The 25,287-nt window shown below is 38.4% G+C and overlaps 1 protein-coding gene and 1 pseudogene across 8 annotated transcripts in view; one reads left to right on the top strand and one right to left on the bottom strand.

The window, feature by feature from the left end:
• SMAD9 (SMAD family member 9) overlaps positions 1–14,919 on the top strand; it is an 85,035-nt gene extending 70,116 nt beyond the window's left edge. For all 7 annotated transcript variants that reach the window (XM_079779248.1, XM_079779253.1, XM_079779252.1 and 4 more), the window contains one exon: positions 9,436–14,919. In XM_079779248.1, the coding sequence (XP_079635374.1) occupies positions 9,436–9,579 (144 nt within the window). In that variant the 3' untranslated portion in view covers positions 9,580–14,919. The remainder of the gene's footprint in view (positions 1–9,435) is intronic.
• Positions 7,619–9,415, bottom strand: LOC307104342 (small integral membrane protein 15-like; annotated as a pseudogene). Its single transcript has one exon. The product of its transcript is annotated as a small integral membrane protein 15-like (transcript).
• Positions 14,920–25,287: the final 10,368 nt, after the last annotated feature.

Raw genomic sequence — 25,287 nt, 5'->3', positions numbered from 1 at the left:
ACTACAGATGATCAGTTTAAAAGAAATTTAAAAGCTCTCATCACATTAAAGAAATGTGTAACTATGGGAGGTGATGGATCTTAACTAAACTTACGGTAATCATTTTGCAATATATGTATCAAGTATATCTCAATGAAACTGGAGGGGAGGGAGACAGTACAAATTAAAAGAACATAAAATATTTCATTAATAATTTCATACTGATTATATATTGATATGATAATATTTTGGATATATTGGATTGAGAAAAACATTATTAGATTAAAAAGATAAAAATGAAATAAATTATAGATGACTAAACACTAGTGGCTACTATTGGGGGATGATAAACTAGATCATCTTTAAAGACTCTTTCAGCTCTAATTTTTACTAATTCTAGGGCTCATTTCATCAGTCAACAAATATTTTTGAGCACCTATCATGTGCCAGGCCAGGCACCATTCTAGGAACTGGAATACATCAATGATTACGCAAAGATCTCTGCCCTCATAAAATCAATGTAATAGGAAAGAGAGACACAATAAACAACAGCTATAATAAAGAATTTGAATGTAAAGAAAAAATGTAGAGCAGAGTAAAGGAAATTGGAGTGCTGGGGAAGAGGTAGATAGCAGGTTTGAATGAGGTGGTCAGGGGAAGCCTCATTGAAGAGGCGGAACATGAGCAAAGACTTGAATGACACAAGAAAGATAGCCATAAGGATATCTGGGGGAAGAGCAGTAGACACACAGGGAAGGGCAAGCCCTACCGCAAGAAGCAAGAGCATGGCTAGGAATTTGTAGTAGCAAGGAGGCTGATGTGACGGGAGTATAATGAGTGAGGGTGATGTGAGATCAGGACTGTAACAGGGAATCAGATCAATGTTTTATAAGCCAGTGCAAGGGTTTTGGCTTTTACTCTAAAGAGAAGGGGAGCCATTGCAGGGATTTGAGCAGAAGACTTTCATGATCTGACTTAGGCTTTTAAAGGATCACTCTGGCTGTTGTGTGGATGAAGGCAGGGTTGAAAGTAGGGGGACCAGTTAGGAGGCTACAGCAGTATTCAGATGAGAGATGATGGTTGCTCCCAGTAGGAGAGTTCTAATAGAAGTTGTGAGAAGTGGAAGGATCTGAATGGGAAGGTTAATTTGATGTGGGGTATGAGAAAAAGAGAGGAGTTAGATGAATTTTCCTTCAATCAAGATGGAGAAGATGCAGATGGCTCAGGTTTGGATACAAGACAAAGAGTTCAGTTTTAGTGAGAATAACTTGGAGGTGTTTGTCATACATCCAGTGAAGTACTGAGTAGGCAGTTGGATGTACAAGTTAGTCTGCACTTGGAGAGAGAAAGCTGGGTTGGGAATGTAAATTTAGAAGTTGTCAGGTTATGGACAGCATTGAACTCCATGAGCCAGAATGAGATGACCAACAGAGAAGGGATTCCAGGATGGAGTCCTGGGACATTTCAATTTTAAAAGATAGTGGAGAATGGAGACAGGGGGAAGATGGTGGCATAGATAAATGCCTGTACTCGCCACCTCCCACAACCACATCAAAATTGCAACTAAAACACAGAGCAACCTTCATCCAGAACTGTTGGAAAGCTGGCTGCATGGAAGTCCTTTAACTAAAGAAGTAAAGAAGGAAGCACACAGAGACTGGTAGGAGGTGCAGAGGCATGGAATGGGCTGGTCTAGCACCCATGTGTGCTGCTTTTTTAATCGGCAGGGAGATCATCTCTGTGGAGGCTGCCAGAAGGAGCAAGGGGTCCCAGACCCACACCAGATCCCCAGCCCAGGGCCCCAGAGCTGGGAAAAGAAATCCCTATGGGCAGTAAGAAATACAGGCTGTAAAAACCAGTGTGGATTGGGGCTCAGTGACACAGAGGCTGCTGGAGACCCATCTGTTCCTCTTAAAAGGCCAGCACCACAAACTGAACTTACACGATCCTGATTCCTCTAAGCTCCAGCACAGGGCAAGGCTCTGGGGGACACAGACACATACGAGGAGAAACTGGATTGTCTGGCATCATGACAGAAACTCAAGGCGGCTTTCTCCCAGACAAAGGTGCTCACAGGGATCATTTTTCCTGTGCTGGGACCTCCTAGGTCACAGGGCTGACTGGCAACCATTTCTGTTTGCTCTGCCCTGGTGATTCTCTAAGACACCACCTCATCCAATTTACAACTCCACCCAAGCTGTGTGCAGTGTATTTTGCATATGAATGGCCTGCCCTTGCTCAGGCTAAAGTGTCTCAAACAAGCTGCAGCTGGGTCAGGGAGCCCCAAACTTATCAATAAAAGGCTCAAGACCTGGCACCAGCACCAGCCTGCCTTGCTTCATAGCTGGGCCTCATCTGGGAACTTCCAAACCTGATACAAAGAGGAGGAATCTGCAGATCTCTTTGTAGCTCCTGCTGGGTAGCCCCAGGCAGTGGCTGACTTCGCATTTTCTTGGAGACCCAAGAGCCAGTGTACCCAGTGGTCAGTGTGAGACCATACCAGATTACAATTATACACATCCATAAGCAACACACTCAAGGGGAAGACTCAGTGAGCACCAAAGTCCTGCTCCATAGGGGTGTCTCCTACATAGCAGCTCTCCCACTGTAGTCACTGCTGGTTATCACAGCTAATTGACTTGGAAGTCAATTCCTGCCAGTGACACCAACAGCAATCAAGTCTCAGCTACAACAAGACTGTGCTCACAGCCCACAAAGGGGTGCACCTAGAGTTCCCAGATCAGGTGACTGGGGAGGCTGAGCCACTGGATCTTATAGAATACTTACTACACAAGGGCACTCTACCAACTCAAGGAGACATAGCAGCTCTACCCAATACATAGAAACAAACACAGGGAAGCAACCAAAATGCAGAGACAAAGAAACATGTCACAAATAAAAGAAATGAAAGAAAGCAAACTACTGGATATAGAGTTCAAAACCATGGTTATAAAGTTACTCAAGAATCTTCTAGAAACCTGCAAAAAATGGAAAAAGACCATTCAGAAATTAAGCATACACTAACTGAAATAAAGAATAATACACATGGATTCAACAGTAGAGTAGAGGATTCTGAAAATCAAATCAATGATTTGAAATATGAGGAAACAAAAACCACCCAATCAGAAGAGCAAAAAGAAAAAAGAATCCAAAAATATAGTGTAAGGAGCCTCTGAGACAACTTCAATTGTACCAACATTCACATTAGTGCCAGATGAAGAGGGAGTGCCAGATGAAGAGGGAGAGCAAGATATTAAAAACCTACTTAAAGAAATAATGACAGAAAAATTCTCCTATCTGGTGAAAGAAATAGACACACAAGCCCAGAAAGCACAGAAAGTCCAAAACAAGAGGAACCCAAAGAGGACCACACCAAGACACATAATAATTAAAATGCCAAGGGCTAAAGACAAAGAGAGAATCTTAAAAGCAGCAAGAGAAAAGCTGTTAGTTACCTACATGGGAATGCCCATATGACTGTCAGCTGATTTCTCAACAGAAACTATGCAAGCCAGATGAGAATGGCAGGCAAGAAATATTGAAAGTGATGAATAGCAAGGACTACCAAGATTACTCTACCCTGCAAAACTATCATTTAGAATTGAAGGTCAGAGAGAGCTTCACAGATAAGAAGAAGCTAAAGGAGTTCATCACCACCAAACCAGTATTATATGAAATGTTGAAGGGCATTCTTTAAGAAGAGGAAGAAGAAGAAAAAGAAAAAGATAAAAATTATGAACAACAAAATGGCAACAAATACATACCTAACAACAGAAGTAAAAATAAACAAATAAGAAATTAAATGAATAAAATAAACTGGTGAATAAAATATAGTCAGAGGCATGGAAATGGAATAAACTGACAATTTTCAGAGGGAAGCGGGTGGGAAGAGATTAAACAAAGATCTTATATGCATACTAGAGGCCCGGTGCATGAAATTCATGCACTGGAGGAGGGGGGTTGCCTCAGCCCAACCTGCACCCTCTCCAATCTGGGACCCACAGGGATCGGGCCTAAACCGGCAGTTGGACATCCCTCTTACAATCCAGGACTGCTGGCTCCCGACTGCTCGCCTGCCTGCCTGCCTGATTGCTCCTAACTGCTTCTGCCTGCCAGCCTGATCACCCCTAACCACTACCCTGCTAGCCTGATTGACACTTAACTGCTCCCCTGCCAGCCTAATTGCCCCCAACTGCCCTCCCCTGCAGGCCTGGTCCCCCCCTAACTGCCCTCCCTGCCGACTTGATTACCCCCAACTGCCCTCCCCTGCCAGTTTGGTTGCCCCCAACTGCCCTCCCCTGCCGGCCATCTTGTGACGGCCATCTTGTGACCACATGGGGGCGGCCATCTTGTGTGAGGGCGTGATAGTCCTTTTGCATATTACCTCTTTATTATATAGAATATGCATTACCTATGGAGACAGACAATAAAGATTTTTTTAAAAAAAGAAAAGATAGTGGAGAAGAGAAAGAACCAGCAAAGAAAACTGAGAATGTGCCACCACCAAAATAGTAGTAAAACCAAGAAAGGAAGATCCTTTCTAAGTCAAAAAAGAAAGTATATTGTGCAGGAGAGGGGATGAACTAAAGCAAATACTGCCCATGTGACACAAAGACTGAAAGCTGATCATTAATTTGAGCAATATGAAGGTCTTTTTGATCTTGATAAGAGCAATACTGTTGAAGGCTGGGTGAAATGTTGATTAGAATGGATTTAAGAGAGAATGGATGAAGAGGAATTGAGACAGCCAGTGTAGATGCCTGTTTTTGAGGGGTTTTGCTACAAAGGGAGTCAAAGACATAGGACGGTAATCTGTGGTGGTTGTAGTGCCAAGAGAAGTATTTTGAAGATTGAAGACATTTCAGCATGTTTATACATTTATGGGAATGATCTGATGGAAAGAAAAAGGAGAGAATGGGGAGAGTTTCTGGAATGCTGTTCCCAGAGGTGAGTGAGTCTATGCACAAGTGGATAGCTTATTTGGAAACACAGATAATCTATAGTAAAAGGTAGAAAGGTCAAGTCGGTGGGTGCAGTGCTGTGAAAATTCTCTTCTGATTGCTTCATTTCTCTCATTAAAATAGGAAAAAAGAAAATCTGTTGTAAGCAGGCTGGAGGAGTAGGTGGAGGGGTAGGAGAAATGAGACAGTGAATGGGCTGGGACAGAATGCTATGGCATCAAAGGTCCACTTGAAATTTCTAGTCACAAATGTAAAGTGTGATCGGGCAGCATGGTGCTTGAAATCCAACTTTTTTTAAATAAAAAAGCACCAATTTTATATCAATATCTACTTTCATTTTTAAATTAAAGCTGTTGGATAATTTCTGTAATTTAGAATTAATTGCCAGAGATGAGGAAAATATTAATGAGCTATTAAATACTGACCGTGAGTAAAATTATTGAACCATGCATTTATAAAAGCCATGTTACATAGTAAAAAGTTCCAATTATATTTAACTGAAGGAAATATCTTTTAGCTTTTTATTTCTAACTAGAGGCCTGGTGCACAAAATACATGCACTCGGCAGCGGGGGTGGTGGTGGTGTGTGTGTGGAGGGGTCCCTCAGCCCGGCCTGCACCCTCTCGCAGTCCAGGAGTCCTCAGGGGATGTCCAACTGATGGCTTAGGCCCACTCCTCTCTCAATTCCGATTGGCCAGACTCCAGCAGCAAGCTAACCTACCTGTTGAAGCACCTGACCCTGGTGGTCAGTGCATATCATAGCGAGCAGTTGAGTGGCCTTATTAGCATTAGCATATTACGTTTTGATTGGTTGAACAGACACTTAGCATATTAGGCTTTTATTATATAGGATTACAACACATTCTTATTTTGACATAATTTATCTTTTTCAACCAATTATTATATCAAACAAAATTTTCCAAATGTTAAGCCTTTCTTTACCATTTATGAAATATGATTTACTCTTTTAGAGTTCCTTAGGAAAAAAATTGAAATTTTAATTTTCACTGTGAACTTGTTGGATCAAAAATTATAGGACATCAACTACATGAGTTCAAAAAATGGAATAAAAATTAAAAGTGGTATCTATATAATCAGCAAATTATCAGATAAGACATTTTAACTACTTCACATTTCTTCTTAGCACGAGTAAGAATAAACTGGTTCCAAAGTTCTATGAGGGTTGGCATTTTTACTGCAAGCTTTAAATCACAGTGTTACGCTACTCAATAAGGCATCTCTAAGTAAATGGCGGTGTTCATAAGTACAAAATTGTTGGTAGGTGGTACTCTATACAATCAAGATGAGAGAACTTTTTATAAAATTAGATTTTAAAAAAAGGCAGAATGTCTGATAATTATCAGTTTCTCAAAGGCTAGAATGAGAAAAATGTAGAAAATGAAATACTCACTGATTAATAATATTTTGCTTTGAGAAAGCCAGAAATGATTCTAAGACATAAGCAATAATGATAAAAGATGTAATTAATATGCTGTATCTCTTTTTAAGCCAAAGAATACTTTTCACCTCAGGACAGTTCTCATTTTTACATTCTTAGTCTCTTTTGTCCAGAACAGGAACCTTTTTTGAGTCAGTATTTGAATAGAGTTCATAATCGAAAGTCATTTTTTCTCCACAGGATTTTTTTTTAATTTCTTTTTTTTTAAATTTCTTTATTGATTAAGGTATCACATATTTGTCCTCATCCCCCCATCCCACACCCCTCCCCAACATGCCCCCACACCCCTGTTGTCCTTAACTGCTGGTTAGGCTCATATGCTTGCACACAAGTCCTTTGGTTGATCTCTCCCCTTTACCCTCACCCTCCCCTACCCTCCCTCTGAGGCCCGACAGTCTGATCCATGCCTCCTTGTTTCTGTCTGTTCTTGTTCATCAGTCTATGTTGTTCATTATTTCCCCTAGATGAGTGAGATCATGTGCTATTAGAAATACACTTATAAGAACCGAAAATGAGACAAGCAATAATGGTTATGCTGACAGGCAAATGAATCAGTCTGTAGTGAGTTTCTTTCTGGGCCAACAGTTCTTTTGAGACCCAATTTCAATGTCCACCAGTTCCTTATGTGTACATGTCGGCACTGACCCCTCAGCTCTGGATGGTGGACAAATGGTGGTAATGCAGGTCCGACTCTCTCTGGTTTGGTCCTGGGCAACCTGCAGTGATGCACATCTGCTAACTGCTAGTATGGGAAGGCCACGTCAACGTCTTCCATCTCTGGACTGCTTCTCTTCTGTCTTCATGGCTGGAGTAGTCCTGTCGATTCCTCTCTGTTGCTGGAATCCACATGGTCTCAGAGTTGTTTTCTGAAAATATACAAACATATTCTCGACCAAAAGTTAATAAAGGAATATTTTCTATAAATTTGACTTGGGATCCTATTTCATTTTTTGCCCAAATGATTTTCCTCTGGCTTGTTTTGACACCTTGTGTGTTTTTCATGGGTGTCTTGCTTTTAGCCTTACAATTAATTTTCTAAAGTATTAATTTTCTAGATGTAATTTACTTACAGGATATTTTTCCTTACATGATATTCTTCTACTATCCCCTCCTTTTTTTATTTAAATGTTAGGAGGCTTTTGAAAATTTTATAATGTAGTCTTGATGGCTTTTAAATTTTATTTTTTTGCACTATAATATTACTGTTTTAGGTTCATTACATGGTGCACAATTTTATCATGAGATGAAGTACCAATAAAAATTTTAGTTAACACTTTAGGAACACTCCCCCAACATTGCAGGGGCCTGAACCCTAGCCCCTTCTGAGGGAGGTCTCCTGCCCCCATGGATGCTTCGTGCTTCCCATGCCCAGCTCAGATCTGGACCCAGGTGACCGACAGAGACTTGACCGACAGCAGCTGCCCTCTCACTCCAACAAGAATTGTTTGAGTTGCCTTGTACCCATGGTGTGGGGAAGGGGGTTTACGATATCTAAATCCAGCCTATCACCAGGAATGCTCAGGACCTACTCAAGAAGGCAAATAATCCCTTCCACTAATATTTACAGGGTAAAATAAGATTGTTGTTAGAGTAATAAATTTGACAGTAAAATAGTCAAGTTTTCAGGCAAATTTAAATTGGCTAATTGAAACAAGCAAATATTCTAGAAAAATTAATTGTACTCCACAGGATGTTTTAAGCTGCAAAATGGCAAATGACTAAGTCAGTTATAAAGCATTTTTAGCATAATAAATGTCAATTTACAATAACTGTCAATAGACTTCTATACAGAAGCCTAAAAGTTGCTACAATAGTGGTCAGAACTAACATGATTCTTCCATATGCTCAGGCTTTGTTTATAATATACTGTCATAAACCCAGAAAAGAAACCTTACAGGGTCCTTCCAAAGCTGCATAATTTCCCAAATGAGTTTCCTCTGGTTACGGAGCCTGTTCATTCCCGCAGTCATTTTTCAGTCGTTTAGCTTTTGCAATATTTTCTTGGTGTTTTTGTTTTTTCTTTTGCTCCTTTTCCCTGGTCTCAATCTTCTTGGCCAATTTCCAGGACAGTACAGCGCTTGCTAGAAACAATGGAGTAAGGGCCAAAATAACTTGTAAGGAAGCCATATGGATCCTTTGCAGCCCATTCCACAACATACTCAGCCCAAGCCTTTATGTCAAACATCTTTGTAGCAGTGTTAGGAAAAGGGACTTATGCTTGAGTTGTGATCTCTAACTTTGTCCTCGATTAGTGAGCCAATTACAATTTCAGATGGATGACCCCTGGTTGGTTGTCTTCTTCTTTAGCTCTACTACACACTTCGAGAGAAGGTTTAAATTCTATATGCTTGGACTCGGACCCCAATTCCCAACTCCTGAAATCCAACTTTTAAATAACTTTACAGAGAATCAATTTTCCCAATAACAAAACTAATTTGCTTAACTGGATCTGTCCTCGTTTTAAAAATAACTTTTTATACAGAGAAAAATATACAAACTTATTTATTTACTTATCTATTTATTTAGTTAGTTATTTGCTATCTCTCCTATGAAGGTAATAAATAGGAAATTGCCAAAAGTGAGCCAGAGAAACAGGAGGAATAAGCTTTGTTAATCAATCCTGAAAAATCAAGAGCATCCTCTAGTGCTTTCTTTATAAGTTTCAGATCTATCTTTGGTCTACAGTTACCATTTTGTGCAAAACACTGTCTTCAGCCTGAAGGGGGTGAACATAAGTTCAAGATTCTTCCCTTGTGGGAGAGAAAATGATTTGCCAGTGTTTCTGACATGACTAGAGCCCAACCATGTTTAGGTTCATGCATTTAGTTGTGACCCAAAGAAAAGCATTGATTTGGACTCATCTTAGGATGTCTGGTTGATGCAAAACTTATCCTGTACTTACAGGAAGGTGTAGTTTATATTCTTGAGAGCTACTCTGTTGCCTTGGTTAGGTGTCCACTGAGCTCTGTCGTGTGCCTCTGGAGGCTGACTGCAAAGTCTGACACAATCACTCTTGGCTCCACTCTTGCTTTCCAGGGTTGGGGAGCTGAGTACCATCGCCAGGATGTCACGAGCACCCCCTGCTGGATTGAGATTCATCTTCACGGGCCACTGCAGTGGTTGGACAAAGTTCTGACTCAAATGGGCTCTCCACATAGCCCGATTTCTTCCGTGTCTTAATAGTTAAGTCTTAATCCCCATTTCTAAAGAGCAGATGCTGTTGCAGGCAGTGGCTTATATCATTTCAGATTTGCAACTAAAGTGTCTAAGTATATGTGTAAATACATATAATATATACTGTTCATCTGTTTTATCACCATTTGTTTTCTGCTTTCTAGTTAAGCTGATGCCATAGAAAAGCAGGTTTTTTGCACCTATGATGTAAGAAGCAGCAGCTCCATTTGTGGGAGGAAACAAAGAAAGGCAACTCTGTCAATAGTATCTAAAGGTTTTTGGCATAACAATAGGCAGCTTTAGTCAGCCATGTCAATATAAGGCAGGTTGGTGGCCTACCAGAAAAATACTAAAACTGTTTATATAGCAAAAGTCGGGTACTAGCAGCACTAGAGTAAATAACACTTTTAGACAAAATGTAGCAATCAAACTCATTTAATTTAAATGATTTCACTTTTAGTGCTATTGGCAAGAAAAAAATCAAGCTTATACAATCAATTATGTAAGATAAGACACATAAACTTTATTTCTGAGGTTGAAATACTTATACCTGGACAGTTGTGCTCATATTAATGGTTCATTTTAAACAAATTTAAACTGTGATTGGAAAAGGAACTGTGAAGCTGAAGTCATGTTCCCTCATAATCTACTACTGTAAAAAAGCAATGAGTCTAATATGGCAAGATAAATATGAAAATAGCATGAAATGAGCTATATTCCCAAATTGTAAGACCAGAACTTAGTTCCAGAATCACCCAAGGAGATTCCTGCTTTCCAAATAGGAAATGAGGCTCCTGTTTTGCTGGCTGTTCATGCAGACAATCCTTCAGACTTTTGAATCTGCACAGGGAGCTCTAAGACCATGTGTGTAGGTCCTGTATGAAGAAGAAGCCGGTAATAACAGGAGGGTTGGACAAAAGCATTGTATGTTTACTTACACCTTCTCACATTCCTACATTGAAAGTCTCTGGGCGACGGCCCTTCTTTTGCCTTATTGTCCTCACCTGTTGGCAAATATTAACTATTTAAACAATGGTGAAGACTTTTGAGAAAATCAAGACACATTACTGAGATCAATTTATGAGTTATTTAACTTAGTGTCTCTATTGAATAAATTATCTACTGGTCAGATCTGGTAGGCTCTTATAAAGCTAAATTCTCACACCTGGAAATAACTTCCCAAGTAAAGTGATAATAATTTCATTTTCTGGGGAACAGTAGTATCGAATAATAGGACATTAAAAAAACCACAATATTAAAAAAAGCTGTTCTTATTTACCCTTGGATAATAAAAAGGAAAATCCCCCCAAATTTCTAGGTACTCTTATATATGTATATATAAGTCCCACCCACCAAACACTGCATTGCTTGAAAAAGTATATCACACCCTCTTAAAAATGTATAATTTAAGAAGGCAATTATGCTTGTACTTCAGTAATCCAAGAGGTTTCTTCATTTATACATTCTATCTCAACTCTTTGTAGCTTAGTGAACACAGTAGTTATTTTTCATTAAATTGTATTCAAGGTAGAAATGATGATGTGAAAAAGATGAGTGAGTTACTACTGTCACCTCTTATGACTAGTGTTATATAATAGAAACTTTCATATATACAATAGAAAGTAAATATTACATTTTACATGAAGACTAGATAACCCATTTAGTGTTTAGAAAACCCTGTAGTTCATTGGTTCATCAACTACGTATTGTGCACCTGTATGTTCCAGGTACAATGTTAGGTGATGTAGAATCAAATGTAAACAAGAGACAGCCCAGCCCTTGGGCTGAGAGTATAATACTATATATGTTTGTGTAGACATCCTCATATTTCAAAACTTGCAAAACAAAACAGAACATCCCATCTTTCTTGAGTTAAAAAAATGTATTGGTTTCTTAATTATCTCCTTAAATCATTTGCCTTCTCTTCTGAGCATTTAAGTAACGGATGAGGGCTTCCTTGGGTAAATGCTACTTTTCTTCTGTCTAAAAATGTAGGTTTTCTCCTCCTGTTCTTTCTATTTTCTAATAATTTTCCATCTCCCCTTTTCCCTGGAAAGGGCATTAATATGGTGAATCTTTCTCATACAAGTATCATTCCATGAGAGAACAGCAAGTACACCACGTGGTTTTTGATCCAGAGATCAAACATAACTTTCTCGATCAAAATTATCCTCTGAGCCCTAACCGGTTTGGTCAGTGGATAGAGTGTCAGCCTTCAGACTGAAGGGTCCCAGGTTCGATTCCAGTCAAGGGCACATGCCCTGGTTATAGGCTCGATCCCCAGTAGGGGGCATGCAGGAGGCAACCAATCAATGGTTCTCTCATCATTGATGTTTCTATCTCTCCCTCTCCCTTCCTTTCTGAAATCAGTAAAAATATATTTTAAAAATTATCCTCTGATAATCTTATACCTTTACAGAATTAGTCAAAACTGATTATTTGTAAATGACATTTAAAAAACTTGGATTTGTATACAACTTTTAGAAACCAGGACAAAATATTCCAGAATTATTTATTTGAAAATAAATAATTAAAATGGCACATAAACATCATCATCAGTCATGTCTTATTAAAAGCCTTTATTTGGATATGTGTGAAATTCAGAGAATTTAGAATTGATGAGAGGTGAACCCTTCTGTCATTGTAACATAGTCACATTTTAATCAGTCTTTAAAAATTTTTGCTGGAAAAGTTGCCCAAAGCTATAATGTAGTTTATTTTAGAATTAGAAGCCCAGTGCACAAATTTGTGCACCAGTGGGGTCCTTCGGCCTGGCCTGCAGGATAGGGCTCAAACCAGCTCTCTGATATCCCCTGAGGGGTCCCAGATTGCAAGAGAGTGCAGGCCAGGTCAAGAGACCTCTCAGATGCACAATCGGGGCCCATCTAGCTCAGTCCCAATCAGCCTGACCCCAGCAGCAAGCTAACCTACTGGTCGGAGCATCTGCCCCCTGGTGGTCAGTGCATATCATAGCGAGCAGTTGAGCAGCCTTAGCATATCATTAGCATATTACGCTTTGATTGGTTGAACAGCCAACCGGTTGACTGGACACTTAGCATATTAGGCTTTTATTATGTAGGATTACAAATGTGTTCATTGCATTCATTTCTTGAAGTAGACAATACAAAAAAAGTAATAGTATTCTTTTATAGGTTAAGTAGCAAAGTGGACATGCTAAGCCAGTAAATGCATCAGGGATGCTAAACATGTTCAACATTGCCATGGACAAGGGTTATACATAAAGAATAACATTCTCTATGTCACAAGACACAGAATTTTATCATGTTGTTTAAGCCTGTTTTGTTTTTTGGTATCTTTTTTCTTATTAAAAAAAACTGATATGTGGCCCTAGCCGGTTTGGCTCAGTGGATGGAATGTCGGCCTGTGGACTGAAGGGTCCCAGGTTTGATTCCGGTAAAGGGCACAAGCCTGGTTGCAGGCTCGATCTCCCCAGTGGGGTGCATGCAGGAGGCAGTCGATAAATGATTCTCTCTCATCATTGATGTTTCTATCTCTCTCTCCCTCTTCCTTCCTCTCTGAAATCAATAAAAATATATTTAAAAAAAATTGAGATGTGAAAAGCTGTTGGAGAACGGGTGTAAGCTGACATGGTCCTTGCACCTGAAGGGGCTACCAAGGCTGGCCCCCTACCCACACAGTTCTCCCAGGCTTGTTTGGATGGCGGTGATCAGTAGAATGAGAGCAACACTTTCATGGCTTGCCAAGAAGTCTGTAACTATTTACTGAGAATCTGCCTGATTTACTGTACTGAGAATTTGTCCTTCTGCTCTGTCTCTCCCTTAGAGATTAAGAGGAACAAAGAATACATTCCTCTTCACAGACCTCCTATTCAGTATTTGTGTATAAAAGGCATTACAGAGTTAATAAACTCACTACAGTCACTCGTAGTCCTCCCGATCCCGCTGTCCTGTCTTTCTTTCTTTTCTCAATTCCCACCTCCCTACCTCAGCCCGGTTCAACCGTCAGGCTGGCCCTGACAAATTGGCGCCCGAACAGGCACCTGAGGACTTGGGAAGCAGACGGTGAGGATCTCCTCCAGATAAAGAGTGCACTTGATTAGGTAAGGGAGGAGCATTTTATTGATAGTCGGGAGTAAAGCATGGGACAAGTAGAGTTTAGAGAAAGTGCCCTTTAGAGGCAAATGTTGAAGTCTATGTGATCACAAAATAATGTTGTTTCTTGTTCAAATTAGAATCTTAGTGTGTGTATGGAATTTAAAATCTGTAATAACTGAAACTCCACTGCTGAAGCCACCTCTGGTGCGGAGAGATTCAGGAGTGGCAGAAGAGGGCAGGGCTATCTGCTCTCCCACAATAAGATTACTTGCAATAAGATTACTTAATACCTTGTTTAAAAATTATAAGAGAACTAACAGGGAAATGCAAATCTTGGCCAAATTGGGTATGAGTTATTACTTCAAAAAGCATAAAAAAAAATATTTGAGATCTGTCTATCTTTTAAGCATGAAAAGAAATTCAGCCAGATCTGTTGCTGATGCTTCCCCTGAAGTAAGCAGGATATGGGGGAAGAGAGGGACATGTGACAATCTAATATGGATGCCCACTCTCCCAGTATACAAATTAAAAGTTTTCTTTCTTGCCATAAAAAAGTTTTAAAAATGTAGAAATGTGTCTGGGATATCTGTACACATGTAAAGAGAAAGCTAGTATAAGGCAAAATGTGCACACGGTCCGATTTCGGATATTAGATAGGTCTTGAACTGGACTTAACTCTTTACAAGGGCTACAGAAATGAAAAACCCAAGACTAGTTTTTTCCTAAGAAAAAAGGAAAGAAAAAAAACTGGCTAATTTAATCTAAAGGAAAAAAATTCAAGCTGGTTCCAGCAACAGGATTCGCATTTCCATAATAAAGAGTAGTTTTTAAAATGCTAATAAACCTTGTTAAAAAGTTAACTTTTAAAGCCTTCAAGAATATAAGTAAATTTGTCTCTGTTATAGAATTTATCCAAAGTAAATGCTTTAAAATAATTATAATTGGATTTGAATCTCAGAAATTGTTAAAATATAGATAATATATTAATTATAAAGATCTAAGTAGCCCAGATAACTGGCTATGCCCTTTGTTAATAGAGGAAGGGGTAGACGCCCTTCCCCCAGCAGAGAGGTCAGGTTCCTGCCAGTAGCCATCTTAAAGAATGTGGTAATTTACATTCAAATAAACCAAACCTAGCTTTCCAGAGCCACTGGCAAATAAAAAGTAAAGTTTAAATTTGTCTCATGAGAAAAATATAGAGGACAGAATTAAAGCTATTAATTGTTTATGTCTTATATTTCCCTTAGAAATATAAAGTGTTATTAATCTAAGAACTACTAAAATATTTAACTTACAAGCTCTAAAAGTTTAAAGTACATATTAAATTAAGAAAAATTATATTATACAATTGTGGTAATTAAACACCTAAAATATAAAAATATGTTTTTGAGAAAATAAAATGTTATGTTTTCTCTAATAATTGGGAATTCAAAATATATTAGTTATTGGTCTGATTTTAAAAAGAGGATTAATTCTATAATCCTGTTTAAATATAATAGATATTCTTTAAGATAATTTAAGTATATAATTTTAAAAGCATATATATAAATATATACATATATGTGTGTGTGTATATATATATATATATATATATATATATATATATATATATATATTTAATTTTTCCAAGTTATTTCAAGACTGCAAGTGACTTTTGAGCATCTCATGGGCCCTGAAATGTTCAAAAGTCTGTTCTCTCTTAAAAGAAATATTTTTTAAATTAAACTGATTGATACTTGAAATCACATGGAAAGCTTTATCAAATAAAAGTTAATATATTTTACTTATATATTAAATATTATAAAGGTTTTCGCCTGTAAGAAGGGCAAAAACAATATATTCCTTAAATATAGGCAAATTTTTCAACGGCAGTAGAATTTCTAAAAAGACAAAAGCCATACTTTTAGATCAGACCAATAAAGTATCAGATCTATAAATTTCACTAAATAAGTTTTATTATTTTAATTAAAGATAGCTACTTAAGTTACTTTATAAAATTAGTCTTTTAAAATATAATCAAGGTCTCATATAAAGTTACATAAGAAACCAATGTTTTTATAAATACCGTACTATCCAGTGTATTAGATGACTGGGCGTATAAGATTTTCCTGGGTTAAAAAGTGGTTTTATACGCAGGAAAATATGGTATATTGGACTATATTGATGGGATTAGATATATTGGACTACTGTATTTTCCAGCGTATATAACGACTTTTTAAGCCAGGAAAATCTTATACGCCCAGTCATCTTATACGCCGGAAAATACGGTAATTAAATCCAAGTAAAATCTAGGAACAGATTAGAAGCGATCATTTACTACCTGACTTTATATAGCCGCCTGCATTAAGCTGGAGGCAGGGCAACATTTATGGCTTAAAAATCAGACATAAACTTACTTTATTTTAAATGAAGATACCTACTTTAATTACTTAAATAAATTAGCTTATTAAATTATAATCAAGGTTTTCAGCTTAAAGAAAAGCCATTGTGTTTGTAAGCAATTTAATTAAGTATTCTAAGAAAGTTACTAAGACCTTGTCTATACAAAAAGAAATTAACAGCCAGTTTAAAATGAAATTGCCATACCTAGAACAAAGAATATCTTTACATAATATTATTCTACAATGTCATTATCATTTTTTATATTTTACAACAGCATATTGTACATTTATCTCAAACAAACTTACAAACTAATTCTTTGAATATTTAGCAGCAATTTAAAAGGACATAAAAGGATTTAATCCCTTCCACTGTGTGGAGGGCCTCCTGGGAAGGCACCTGAGCATTCTATATTGGCCCTTCTTGCCCTTTTTGCCAAGAGGGACCCTCTTCTCACAATCCAATTGCCCGCAGCTGTTACCTGAGCTCTCTATTCATACTGAGGTTGAAGCCTCATGGTGGCTGGTACCATGGATCTGTCTCTCACCCAATGGAGTGAGCTGGGCCCTCCCTAGAGAAGAAACCTGGGTTCCCCAAGATATGTGATCAGTGCCAGAGCCTCGCAAGCAGGCGAGGGGATCCCAAGGCAGGTGCTGGGAGTGGAGGCCACTGGGGCATAGGCTACCAAGGAGACAGAACTGAACCTCACATCACCCTGCTTGGCCCCGGAGGATGGCTGGTTAGTCAAAGACGGGTAAGATTCCTCAGGGGAGGAACAACCTAAGACAGGCACAGTCGCAAAGGGGCCATCAGGAGAGAACTTGGGGGTCAACAGAGGTGGGGCACAGATCCTCACCCCCCCAACATTGCAGGGTCTTAAACCCTCGCCCCTTCTGAGGGAGGTCTCCTGCCCCCATGGCTGCTTCGCGCTTCCCACGCCCGGCTCAGATGGGGACCCAGGTAACAGACAGAGACTTGGCCCAGCTCAGATAGGGACCCAGATAATAGAGACATGGCTAACAGCAGCTGCCCTATATCTAAATCCAGCCTAATACCAGGAATGCTCAGGGCTTTCTCAGGATACAAATAATCCTTTCCATTAATATTTACAGGGTAAATTAAGATTGTTGTTAAAATACTAAATTTAAAAGTAAATTAGTAGTCAGCCTTACTATAAAAGTACTTATAATATAGCTAGCTAGTCACCTATAGGCTTAACCTTCAAACTACAGCCCTACAGGTTGCCAATTATTAAAAGAAAGAAAGATTCTTAAATAAAACTCTCTATAGCCTGAAAATTATTTCTAGAAGGAAATAAAGAGGTTTCCTTCAAATATTATAGGAATTATAATTAAAAGCTTATATATTTATCCCTTTAAACCAAGGTAAATAATTTATATTTTTCCTCTCTAATGAGTTTTATATAAAATTAAAGATTAATAGCAGAAACTTAATGTCATTTATTGTCCATAATTTAGGACAAGTAAAGTTAATAAATAAATTAAGCTTTACTTCAGATTAATTTAAATTAGCTGATTAAAATAAGTAAGTATTCATAAAAACTTAATTGTACTAGGCAAAAAACTATTCCTAAAGTATTAACAAAACTTTATTAATAGTTCATCTCATAGTAAAATTATGTAACATACAATAAATCCAAAGCAGTCATATTTATATACAAAAATTAAAAATAAAAGATTATCAAGAATATATTTTAAAATTTTACAAAAGCCTCATTATAACACAAAAAAGGAGATTAATAGAATAATATCTTAAAAGAAATATTCTACAAGTAAATTACATCAAGCCTTAATTACTTTAAAATTTTTACTCAAATATTAATTTTCATTTATAATACTAATAACGGGATACCCATAGAATCTTATAGTATCAAAATAAGCCAAAGGAAAATCATTTAGACAAATATCAAAAGGATCCCAAGTCTAATTTATAGAAAAGATTTCTTTATTAACCTTTGGTCGAGAATATATTTATATTTCCAGAAAACTCCAAGACCATATGGATTCCTATAACAACAGATCCCAGAAAGGACCTAATAGAACTGTTTCAGCCACAAAATAGGCAGTGGCCCACAAGAACAAAGGTAAAATAGTCCAGAAATAAATATAGTAAAGATGCCTTGCCATGCTAGCAGTCAGCAGCTGTACATTACTACAGGTTGCCCAGGACCAAGGGCAAGGAAGGTCGGTGTACGGGCTTCTAGATCATGTGTACACACCCTTCTACATAAAAGTCAAAATGTTTAATATTTTGTATTCTACCGGGACCCCTGGCTTAAGGGCTTACTTTATTTCTAACACAGGAAATAATATTAACTGCCACATTAAAAGAAATATTAAACCTCAGGCATTAACCGTTTTTACAGATAGATCCAGTTCTAGAAAGGCTAGATCTACTACAGCAGGGGAACAAAGGTCCTTCAAACCCCTTATATTTCAGTAGAAATACAAGCTCTTATTTATACCTTAACAGATTTTACTACGGAGCCCATCAACCTATAGTAATAGTACTTATATAGTAAGTATAGCAAAAATTATTAAAACAGCTACTATAGGGCACACTAATTCAGAGGAACTTTTCATTTAATTTTCAGCCTTTAAAATGTTATTTGAGAATGACAATTTCCATGTTTTATTAGAAGCAATATCCTCAATGTGTTATCCACCTTCCTCTGCCAACTTTAGGGGTAAATCTCCGAAAACTTAGATCTAATCAAATCTAGCAAAATAAATATCACTCAATTATAGAAAGAGCTAATCGTACTCTTAAAATCATTTACTAAAAAACAAAAAGGGGGAGATAGATGTTATGTGTCACCTCAAGAGAAGCTCAGTCATGCTTTTTAGACTTCAAAAAATTTTAAATTGTGATACAGAGGATCGTACAGCAGGTGAAAGGCATCAGGCCTCCTGTACAATAGCCTCCACTGAGTCAGCTAGGTGGAAGGAAGCCTAAACCAGAAAAGAGTTTTATCAGAATCAGTAATAATGTGGGGAAGAGGTTGTGTTTTATATCTTTCCAGTAGGAGCAATGCAGCCAATTCAGGTGCCGGAGCATTACATGTGTCACCACAATGGACTCAGAGAAGATCCTATGTCCCTTCACTCGAAAGGACTAAGTACTACCCTAATGACAGCAAAGCAGAGGAAGAAGAAAACTGAAAGCTACACAAGGGACTGAGGTGCCAACACAGAGTCATCTAAAGAAGTTAACGACTGAAGTACAGCAGATTGTGGAAAAGCAAGAAGTTGAAGCTACTTCTTCAACCATGTTCCTGATCATGCTAGCATCTGTTAGCTGCCGGTCTTCTGCAAAGTCTTGTGCAGCCAAGTCCAAGGACTCTAAGTAAATATACACCAGCAGCACAAGACACTTTCTTTCATTTAGTAGCTAAAAATGTTAATATGTCCATAGTTTTGATTTCTCTCTTATTTTATTATTATTTAATAGCGATAGTTTTGCTCTTAACATTCAAGTTTTGAAAATGATAACATGTATGTAATTTAATTTTGCATTGGCATTGTTTACAATTGTTTTAATATTAGAGCTTTATTATTAATATTTAAATTTTACTTTTATTATTAGTAGCCTAAAAAAACAAAAAAGGGGGATCTGTTGGAGAGCGGGTGTACGCTGACACAGTCCTTGCACCTGAATGGTCCTTGCACCTGAAAATGTACCCACACAGTTTTCCCAGACTTGTTTGGATGGCGGTTATCAGTAGAATGAGAGCAACCCTTTCATGGCTTGCCAAGAAGTCTGTAACTATTTACTGAGAATCTGCCTGATTTACTGTACCGAGAATTTGTCCTTCTGCTCTGTCTCTCCCTTAGAGATTAAGAGGAACAAAGAATGCATTCCTCTTCACAGACCTCCTATTCAGTAATTGTGTATAAAAGGCATTATAGAGTTAATAAACTCACTACAGTCACTCGTAGTCCTCCCGATCCCGCTGTCCTGTCTTTCTTTCTTTTCTCAATTCCCACCTCCCTACCTCAGCCCGGTTCAACCATCAGGCTGGCCCTGACAAAAAGTTTTAGTTAGGTGATATTTTAATAGATATTAAGCTAGATTCAAAATGTCAGAGTACCAGAAGTCATGCCTACTTCACTTGTTTTATTAAGGGGTACATTGCAACCATAAAAGAATGCAGAGTGAAGAATTCAACCAATTAAAAACATTGAAGACCTATACCAAATAAGTGTGCTTTACCTTCAGTGTAATGATAAAGAAGATAACTAAAAAAATAATAATATCTGCCTGTGCTTTGGAACTATAACAATGTCACTGTTCAACACATTGACTGTATGTTTTATTTTTTTTACATTCTGTATAAGTCAGGAAAAGTTGGGATACACTGTAACATTTAAATTCCCTTTACATTGTCTTCTAAGGAACTGAATACCCCATAACAAAAACACAAGCATTTTATAAATATCACTTGCTAGACTTTAAGCTCCTGCTTAATTTTTAATAGGCCTTTAATATTTGTTATGTATATTTAGTAATTACAGCAAAATATAACATGCATTCCAAGTTTTGTATTTCCCTGTTATGATTTAACAGCATTCAAGATTAGGTGATCCTGGCGTATGTTAAGGATGAGCTCAAATTAATGAAAAACACAACAAAAAAACTACTTCTGTTTAAGTCATGTTTTTAATTATAATATCTAGGTTTCAACTATCCTTCAAATGCACAGCTGTATTGATTTTATTGTTTATAATAAAGAACCAGAGGCCCGGTTCACAAAATTCATGCACTCGGGGTGGGGGGTGTCCCTCAGCCCAGCCTGCACCATCTCCAATCTGGGACCCCTCGGGGGGATGTCTGACTGCTGGTTTAGGCCTGATCCCACAGGCAGTCGGATATCTGGGACTGCTGGCTCCCAACTGCTCTCTTGCCTTCCAGCCTGATCACCCCCTAACCACTACCCTGCCAGCCTAATCGATGCCTAACTCCTCCCCTGCCAGCCTGATCACCCCCAACTGCCCTCCCCTAACAGCCGGTCACCCCCAACTGCCCTCCCCTGCCAGCCCAGTCACCCCTAACTTCCCTCCCCTGCTGGCCTGGTCGCCCCCAACTGCCCTCCCCTGCAGGCCTTGTCCCCCCCAACTGCCCTCCCCTGCCAGCCTGGTTCCCCCTAACTGCCCTCCCCTGTGGGCCTGGCCACCCCCAACTGCCCTCCCCTGCTAGCAGGCAGAGTGGTTAGGAGCTATCAGGCAGGCAGGCAGGTGAGCAGTAGGGAGCCAGCAGTCCCAGATTGTGAGAGGGATGTCCGACTGCCGGTTTAGGCCCAATCCCCAGGATTGGGCCTAAACCGGCAGTCGGACATCCCCCAAGGGGTCCCAGATTGTAGAGGGTACAGGATGGGCTGAGGGACACCCCCCCCCGTGCATGAATTTCATGCACCAGGCCTCTAGTTGTAAATATCTGTATATTGCTATGCATAACCTATAAGAAAGATGCTAAAGAAGGCTAATATATCCAGCAAAACTATCTATTAGATATGAAGGAAAAATAAAGGTTTTCCCCAAAAAACAAATGCTGAAATAATTTATCACCACAAGATCTGCATTACAAGAAAGTGGAGGGAGGTCTTTTAACATAAACAAAAAGACAAAAATTTAAAACCTTTAAGATGACTAACAGACAGAAGTAATTATTGCAACTGTACTTCATAAGAGGACGTTAAACACTTAACCCTTTGCACTCGCTTGCTTTTTTCTCGATTACTTTATTCTAATGCTAACCGTGTCGAGTCACACTCGACATCCGAGTGCAAAAGGTTAATTATAACAAAAGTTAAAGGGAGGAAAAGACATTAAAAATAACTATATCCTGTCCAGCATGGTTCAGTGGTTGAGCATCGACATATGAACCAGGAGGTCACGGTTCCACTTCCAGTCAGGACACATGCCTGGATGTGGACTTAATCCCCAGTGTAGTGCATGCAGAGGCAGACAAACAATGATTCTATCTCATCATTGATGTTTCTATCTCTCTCTCCCTTTCTCTCTGAAATCAATAAAAATATATTTATAAAAACAACTATAACTACTGCAACTTTGTAAAAAAAATATACAACATAAAAAGGGATAATTTGTGACAACAAAAACATAAAATGGGAGGAGTAAAAAGACTGAATGTGTACAGATAAATGTACATAAGAGGCAATCAGAAGAAAAAGGACTATTATTGTTACCTAATGGTAACCACAAAACAAAAACCCAGACCTGAGACATGAAACATATAAAAAGAGAAAATGAAAATAAACTTTATAGAAAACCACCAAATTAAAATAGCAGGCATAAACATAGCGGAAAAGAAACAATAGAGCCCTAGCCAGTTTGGCTCAGTGGATAGAGCATTGGCCCACAGATTGAAGAGTCCCAGGTTCGATTCTGGTCAAGGGCCATACCTAGGTTGCAGGCTTGATCCCCAGCCCTGGTCAGGGCAACAGTGGGAAACAACCAATCAATGTGCCTCTCTGTCTCTCCCCTGCCCTTCCACTCTCTCTAAAAATCAATGGAGACTCATCTCGGCTCCAAAGACAACATAAGCTCAAAGTGAAGCGATGGAAGATGATACGCCAAGGAAATGTAGCAGTACTTACATCTGACAAAATACATTTCATGATAACAAGGCTATCAAGAAACAAAGATGGACATTTTATAATGATGATGGGGATAATTCATCAAGAAGATATCAATATATATGCACCCAACCTGAGAGCCCCAACATATATAAAGGAAATACTAATAGACCTAAAGGTAGAAGCTAACAAAAGATAATTATAGTAGGGGACCCAATGTCCCACATCCAAATTGGGAATGAAGAAATAAACTGTTACTATTTTCAGATGAAATTATTCTATATAGAGAAAACCCTAAAAAAGATCCCACAAAAATATTAAAAACAATAAATATAAAAATCAGGTACATTTCTATATACTAACAACCAAATATCAGAAAGAGAAGTGAAGGAAACAATCTCATTTACAATCAAATAAAAAGAATAAAATACCAGCCCTGGTTGGTGGCTCAGTCCACACACCAAGAGATCACCAATTGGATTGAGGGTCAGGGGGCATGCCCAGGTTGCAGGCTCAATTCCCAGTAGGGGGTGTGCAGGAGGCAGCCAATTGATTCATTGATGTATCTCCCTTCCTTTCTCTCTAAAATCAATAAAAACATATTTTTTAAAAATTAAAGAATAAAATAGCTAGGAATAGACTTAACAAAGGAAGTGAAGGACCTATACACTGAAAACTACAAAACATTGTTGAAAGATATGAAGAAGACAAAGAAATGGACAGATATTCACTGTTCATGGATTGGAAGAATTCACATTGTTAAATTTTCCATATTACCTAGCTATATACATATTTAATACAATCCACATCAAAATATCAGTAGCATTTCTTACAGAAATAGAACAAACAAAAGAATCCTCCAATTTGTATGGAACCACAAAAGACTTGGAATAGCTAAAGCAATTCTGAGACAAAAGAACAAAGCTGAGGTGTCACACTTCCTGACTTCAAACTATATTTCAAAGCTACAGTAATAAAACCAGAATGGTATTGGCAGAAAAACAGACATAAGACCAATGGAACGGAATTGAGAGCCCAGAAATAAACCCACACACACGGGCAAATAACTTTCAATGAAGGAATCAAGAATAGAAACTGAGAAAGGAAAAACTAATAAATGGTGCTCGGAAAACTGAAAAGCCTCATTCAAAAGAATGAAACTAGACTGCTATCTGACAGCATATACAAAAATTAACTCAAAATGTATTAAAGACTTGAATATAAGCCTGGAAACAATAAGATATATAGAAGAAAACATAGGCCTTAAACTTATGAACCTCGGTCTCAGAGGGTTTTTTTGTGTGAAATTGACAGTAAAGGCAAGAGAATTAAAAGCAAAAATAAATGAATGGGATTACAGTAAACTAAAAAGCATATGCACAGCAAAGAGAAACCATTAAGAAAACAAAACGACAACCAACCAAATGGGAGAAGATATTTGCAAATGAAACCTCTGAGAAGGGACTATTATCCAAACTAGATAATACAACTATTATCTATACAACTCAACATTTTTTATTATTTTATTTTTTACTAGAGGCCCGGTGCACGAAATTCGTGCACTGGGGAGGGTGTCCCTCAGCCCAGCCTGCACCCTCTCCAATATGGGACCCCTCGGGGGATGTCCAACTGCAGGTTTAGGCCTGATCCCTGTGGAATCGGGCCTAAACCTGCAGTTGGACATCCCTCTCACAATCCAGGACCGCTGGCTCCTAACCGCTCACCTGCCTGCCTGATTGCCCCCTAACTGCTCCCTTGCTGGCCTGATTGACACCTAACTGCTCCTCTGCGGGCCTGATTGCCCCCAAATACCCTCCCCTGCTGGCCTGATCACCCCCAAGGCTTTTATTAGTATAGATATGACCCTGCACAGAAAATTTTACTAACCCTGCTTTACAATAAGGGCTTGATGATTGAATCATTAGGACCAGACACCAAGATTTCCTTTCTTTGAATAGTGAAGGGAATACTTATCTTGTCTTTAAGTTGCCCGGAAATTAAAATGAGATAATGACTTAGAAAAGTATAAAAGCACCATATAAAGACAACTGTCTTTTTAATGAAGTGGTAAAATGAAAAACACTTTTTATTCTCCCCTTCCTTCCTTTACAGCCTTTATTTAAACTTTGAAATTTATAAAAATTTCACTCCAATTTTCATTTCTTTACATTCAATATTATTTTGTATTGGTTTCAGGTTTTATATTAGTTACAGAATAGTGGTTAGACAATCATATACTTTACAAAGTGTTCCCTGATATTTCTAGTACCCACCTGGCATCATACCATCATTACACTATTGACTATATTCCCTATTTAAGTGACAATGGGTTTACAGGTTCCTTTCAGTCTTTCTTTTGTGTTGCTTGTCCTTCCTTTTATTTCTCATTTCTTCCCTCATTTTCTTTATATAGTAACTCAATTGGCCATCAAAACTCAGTGAAGGCACTGGGACACGCTTCATCCATTTTACAGACCAGGAAACTGAGCCCAATTCCAGTTGGCTGTGGAACTTGACTCAGCACACAGGAAGCCCTCAGAGCCATGCTCTTTGCGCTTCCTAAGGGGCAGCCGCCCGGCAAACAGAACAAACCTTCCCGTCAGGCTTCTGAGCCTCTTTCTCAAGCACCTTTTCATTGCGGAT

The sequence above is a fragment of the Cnephaeus nilssonii genome (assembly GCF_951640355.1).
Source record: "Cnephaeus nilssonii genome assembly, chromosome: 8".
Lineage (NCBI taxonomy): Eukaryota > Metazoa > Chordata > Mammalia > Chiroptera > Vespertilionidae > Cnephaeus > Cnephaeus nilssonii.
This window is presented reverse-complemented; position numbering and strand designations above follow the sequence as displayed.